The 6,000-nt window shown below is 49.5% G+C and overlaps 1 protein-coding gene across 13 annotated transcripts in view; it reads right to left on the bottom strand.

The window, feature by feature from the left end:
* Positions 1 to 603: 603 nt before the first annotated feature.
* Positions 604 to 6,000, bottom strand: part of RALGPS1 (Ral GEF with PH domain and SH3 binding motif 1) — a 302,633-nt gene continuing 297,236 nt past the window's right edge. For 7 of the 13 annotated variants that reach the window (XM_024999164.2, XM_059891505.1, XM_024999163.2 and 4 more), the window contains one exon: positions 604 to 2,054. In XM_024999164.2, coding sequence (XP_024854932.1) covers positions 1,881 to 2,054 — 174 coding nt within the window. In that variant the 3' untranslated portion in view covers positions 604 to 1,880. Of the gene's footprint in view, positions 5,204 to 6,000 lie in introns of all 13 variants that reach the window. The other 6 variants (XM_024999173.2, XM_024999174.2, XM_024999180.2 and 3 more) reach the window with 3 other exon arrangements.

Raw genomic sequence — 6,000 nt, 5'->3', positions numbered from 1 at the left:
CACTGCTGCATATTCCAGCAGAGAAGTCAGTCTGGAGAAGGCAGGGGAGAGGACAAAATGTAGGGACTTCCCATTTCTCTTTCCTGCCCCTTGAGACTCCAACTTGGTCCTCCCCTCAGGTTTCCTATGAGACAATCCTTGTAAGACAGTCTCCCCTACCCCACTTTCCTTTTAAGCAAAGTGAGAGTGGGTTTCTGGGTTTCGTGCAGCATCATGAACTTCCTCCAACATACTTTTTCAGTCTTGGAGCCCATAACACCCCCAAATCCTTGACTCAGCGATACTGGGTTGCCTGCCTCCCCAACCTTGTCCTTTTCCTTCTCCTCTTGCATCTTCCCACCTTTCCTGCCCACCACGTGTTCAGCTATCTCTGAAATGAATCTGCAAATGGCACTGCCCTCTCTCTAAGGCTTGCCGCAATTCTCTGTGTCCTGCCCCCGAGTGGCAACAGCACTAACTCTGCCCCTCCCTGAGGGCACTGCTCCTGTATGTCATTCATGTTCTAGTAATCTCTTATCTGAGTGCCCATACCTTCTTCACGTCTGTCTGGCACAGCAACTGTTGGCTAAAGGAATGCACATGACTTTAAAAAACTGAGCAATATTCATTGGAAAACACATTTAATTTCAAAGTAAACAAAAATGTTTATACACTAAAGTACTTAATTAGTGAAACAATTATTATCCGCGTAACAAGCTGAAAAATACAGCGACTTGATACAAGACTGAGGTAACAAAATACTTCACCAAAAATCTAAAGAATCCCACAGAGGGCTGATGTTCAGTGGTTACTGCGGGTGAGACAATTCACAAGAATTAGGGAAAGTCCTTACACAACTGCATGCAAGGGGGGTCTGCTGGAAAAAAAAGACAGCTCGGGAGAGTGCAACAGATTGAACAAGAAATGAATTGAAATGTAAAAATTGATTTTCAACTTACTTGGAGGAATATGTAAGAAATTGAAAACTACTCTCTATGCAACATTTTGAATGCTAAGTGAAAAACCATGCATTTTGGCACAAAATTTATTGAAGATTTTACCACACTAAATTAATCACTATTGTTACTGAATGGTCACAGTCATTCAGAAACGGATAAAGAGATGAGTGATTACAGAACTCACAGGTGCTCCATCGTTGCTGCTGCGAGCAGGGGCTGGGGGCTGCCCGTGGCGCACGCACATTTGTGCCGCACCAGTGGTGAGGTGGTCCGCGGGACAAGTTCTCGACACCCAAGGGAAAGCAGCTCTCGCTCAAGCTGTACTTGTATTTAACATTGAAATTAAAACCAAAGAACTTCTGAAGTAAATACTGTAAGCGTTCTGATGTGACTCTCTCGTTCCACCTCGGAATCCTCACTGTGTCCAGCCATAGCTCTGTGCCTGGCTGTCCTGTGCCAACCGGCCACTCGGACAGTAACTGGACTCGCAAATTGAAGACTATTCAATCTGTTGAGCCTTTCGAAGCCTTTCTGGAGGAATCCACACAGGCTCTACCCAGTGCTGGGTGGGGGTTGTGGGGGGTGGGGAGCCAGGATCTTACTGGGAGAGAGGAAATGGAGTGGTGAGGACTATTTGTTCGTTGAGAGGTCAGCTCCATGAGGGCAGGGCTTAGGTTTATCTTGTTCTCGGGCACTTCGATCCTAGGGAAGAGTCTGGCACACAGGAAGCACTCACTAGAGATGATAATTGATGGACAAATGGGTGGCTTTACACAGAGGGTCTGTTATTTCAAAAGGACTCTTGTAGTTTTTTTTTTTTTCTCTTTAAAACGTGAAATTACCCAACATGTCAGAATGATGTGGGACTGATTAAAGTGATTTACCAAGTCACAATAGGTAAGTCAGGCTGTGTTTTCAGCACTGTTCACCTGATTCTCAGCATCAGTAATGTGGGTCCAGAACTCTAGACTCTCCACCTGTGGAATGAAAGCAGAGCTTGCTTGTAAGGGCTTCCTGCTTCGTGAACCATCTTCCACCTGTCAAATGGCATCCTAAAAGACGCACTTCTTGGGCTTGGAAGGTGGGAGGAAGACAATGAAAGAAATACTGGCCACACTGGTAAGGAAAAAAAAAAAAAACTTTATAAATTCAGTTGGCAAGAGAGAGTGGGCTCTTTCATAAGCAGAACCCCTTCAATGCCTTCTGTTCAGGGTCCACAGGGGACTGGGTGACGAACTGGCTTCTCCAGGGAAGGGAGGCAGGCCGCACTGTCCCACTGGGCACACTCAGATCAAAATTTCTACAGCTTTCCACCAAATCTGTCCTCCACAAACTTTCAGTTGTCAGAATGCACTTGGTTGACCTTGAGTTACAGAATGCGTTTGACGGAGAGGAGTAAAAATTACTCCTGGGGAGAGGTGAGTGAGCCGTTTGCATGGCAACATGATGATACTAGCCATCTACTCCATGGTTCGTAGACAGCACTCTAGAACTTTCATTCAGGGGTGCCATGATTTCTTTGCTTAAAAAAAAAGATGCAACATATGCATGCAAGAGACACCACCTTCAGTGTTTTCACAGACACTTGTGCACAATGGTGAGTCAGAGAGCAAGACCCAGGAATGCTTCCTTCCAGGGTGAGAACCCACCTGGGGACTTTCCCCTTTGGGGTTTGTGCCTAGCCCTACCTCTGGCCTGGCTTGCTAAGACTGGTGGCGTGAAGGACAAACCAATGTTAGGAAGATAGCAAGCGTGGCCCTGAGCCCCTGCTGGGAGAGCCAGGAGCCTTATAGCTTCATCCGCAGGACTCTTCTGGTAAGTTCAAGGTTCTTACCAGTTCTATGGAGAGTCCAAGCCAAGAATGTTTCCAGGAGGGGACATGGGATCAATTTCAACTAGTGAGAAGACTAGACACTTTGATAAGAACTGCAATTGTGCTATTTCAAAATTGAGCTCAGAAGAAAACATTTGTGAAAGATAAAGAAAATCTGGAAAGGGCAGGGAATGATCTGATTTAGTGGAGCCTGAAATTTAAAGGTTTTTGGATTGGCTTCTATGATATCTCATGATGGAAAAACCAGGACAGTTTGAGGAGTACAGAAACTCAAGGAAAGTAGTTCAAACTTTAGACTTTAAAAAAAAATTAGCAGGTAGAATCAGAGACAATCGGTTAAAGCATTAACACTGCATGGTTCTGGTGAGAGGTGTTGGGGTGTCTGGTGTGTTCATTCAGACTCCAGATGCTAGTTTGAGTAGTTGTTGGTATGAATTAGGTGCATGCATCTGACCCCAGCTGTGGGAGGGTGTGCGAAACACTGATGGACAAGGTTTGATGGCTTCAACTTCCCCATTGGGTGTTTCTCCCACCACTAAAGTATTCTAGACCTTGTTCCAAAGGAAGTTAGTTACTGAGCACAGTAAGGTGCCATCACAAAATAAGACCCCGATGACAATCACTTTCCTCACTAATTCATCTGAATTTTCGGTAAAGTGGTCACCTTTTGATCAAAATACAGGGGTGGGTTCTTTGGCAGTTTTTAAATCAACCTATTACATTTAGTGGTTAAGGTGTTGTTTTGAAGCATCTTGCCCAGAAACTCTTTTAAGAGTAGTTTGCTGTCTGATCAGTGTGAGCTCTGAAACCACGAGACTGACAAGGACCCAAAAATCCAGTCTCTTTCAAAAAATCATTCAGGTTTCCTTCTCAGAATCAGGACACCCAGATTAGAAAAAAGAGAGAGGGAAAGAGGAGGAGGAAGAGGAGAGGGGAGAGGGCAGAAAAGGGCTGAGGGGAGAAGCTACAGTGATAAAGCTACCATAAATAAAGCTAATCTTTGTTCATGACTTTAAATAAAAATGTATTTGTGCAAAGTAAGTCACTTAAAAACATGACAAGGAGTGATAGGTGAAGGATGTTGTTCACCTGAAGAGCTCTCAGCCAAAACCAGAGCTCTGACTGTCTGCTCCCCGGGGCTTTGTTCTCTCGTCACCATGGTCATCAACTGTTGTGCCCTTGGACTTGGATGATGGAGAATTTGCTGGTGACTGTGTCTGGGGGCAAGAATGGGGGAGCTTAAGGCCTCAGTGTCACTCAGGCTCCCCAGTGTAATCAGGAATCCCAGAGGCCCCGCCCTGGCAGTGGAGGCAGAGAGATGAGGAGGGGGGCAGCGAAAGCCTGGCCCTGTGGGGAGAGGTTGGTGCAGAGTAGCTTCTGTGCAGCGGGTCAGGTCACCGCGCACAGCTGGCTTCGAGAAGCTGGCAGAAAGCGGCTCCCATGCTGGCACAGGGCAGGGTGGGGGGAGGGGGGAGGAGCAAGTGGGGGTGGGGGGGCGCCTTCAGACCCTGCGGGAGGGGGCTGGGAGGAAGCAAGCAGGCCAGCGGCTGGCCCAGTCCATGGTTCCGAAGCCGGGTCCTATCTCAGAAGAGCCGACCGCAACAAGGCCTGGGAGGGCCTGCGGGCCCAGGGAGCAGGCCTTCCGGATGAATAGCACCCATAGGAACAGAAAACAAGACACAATTTAAGGCATTGTTTGTTTACAGTAAAAGAATGCGAGGGACCCTTAACACAGGAGGAAACTGGGCTCTCACTCTGACCTTCCTCGGTGGATGAGTCTATCGCTTAAGGTGAAAGCAGGGCCTCAGAGAGAATGAAGTGTGTGATGTCACGAGTCTTGTGCCAAAATGCATGTTTCTCGGATAGTCCACGCTCGCTCGCTTGCACGCACACAGACACGGCACGCACACGCAGAGGACGCTTCGGGTATACAAAATCTGAGGCAGCCCTGTGGGCAAGCGACCCCACGCGCTGGGGTGAAAAGAGCCAGTCCCCAGCCTGTCTTGTCCCTCTGGCCCTCACATGGGGGTCGCCGTCCACTCTTTGTGCAGGAGAAAGCCCTGGGGACCCAACGTGGGCCGGGTGCTCTCTGGTCGCAGCAGCAGCTGGTGGACAGACATGGGCCCAGGCTGGGCAGGCGGGCAGGCAGGGTGTACAGTCTGCGGACCGATCAAGGCCCTGCGAGGTGGTGCTGCAGAATGAGGGGCATGAGGATGGCTGGGGATCGGCAGGTGGACCCCACACCGGCAGAGCCCTCCGGACTGTGAGGCCGTGTCCCCTCAAGCCCAGGTCTGAGTCTCCCAGCACCCCGCCAGCGGCCTGTGCCCCGATGTGCGCTTGGCCACCAGTCCCAGGCTGGGCTCCCAGAGGCCTCCGAAGTCACGCCAAGTCCTGCAGAGACTTATTCAAATGACATAAGGTTTGCAGGTACCTAGAAGAGAAAGCTCAGTCTCTTGTCAAAGTTCCGACCTTTTGGAAGGGGCTGGGGCTGGGGGGTGGTGGAGGGGTCCCTAAGGGAAGGGTTCAGGCCTCTCCTAGTCAGTCTGTGAATGAGTGGGTGGGGATGGGGAGAGGACACAGCAATAGTAACAGCCGCCATATGTTAAGGGGCCACCATGTGCCAGGAAGGGCTCTGAGAACCCCATCAGTATTGTGTCCTGTGTCCTCACAACAACCCCAGGAGGCAAGTACTGGAATTATTCCCATTATAAAGATGAGGAAACTGAGGCTTAAGGAGGTGAAGGACACAGCGGGTGAGTGACAGGGCTGTGACATCACCACCCACGCTCTCAACCACTATCCTTGGGTCAAAGCACAAGTGCATTTGCAGGAGGAGGTGACTGAGCCTGTAGGGTAAGCCCATGCCTCTGGAGAGAAGAGGGGTGGTTAGCGGATGGTAGGAGTTGGCAAGTAGAAGCACAAGCAGAAGGAGGAAGTTTGGGGATGTCAGGAACCCCAAGACCTTCCCATGCTGTGTCCCCAGGACCAGATCCCAGCTCCCTTTACTGGGGGACCCTCAGCCCCAAGATCACGGTGCTTCTCCTTCCCTTCAAAGCTGCTGACATGCCCCCAGCCCCAGGCCTCCTCCCCAGCATGGCCGTGGGGTTCCAGGAAATTTGATGAGAAGCAATTTCATCAGAAACAAATCCATCTTGGTGTCAATTTGGTCAAAATGATGAATTGGAAAAAATGCATCTCCTTGCACCAGGAGACAGTTAAAAGAATGGT

The sequence above is a fragment of the Bos taurus genome, chromosome 11 (assembly GCF_002263795.3).
Source record: "Bos taurus isolate L1 Dominette 01449 registration number 42190680 breed Hereford chromosome 11, ARS-UCD2.0, whole genome shotgun sequence".
In the NCBI taxonomy this organism is placed as follows: Eukaryota; Metazoa; Chordata; class Mammalia; order Artiodactyla; family Bovidae; genus Bos; species Bos taurus.
This window is presented reverse-complemented; position numbering and strand designations above follow the sequence as displayed.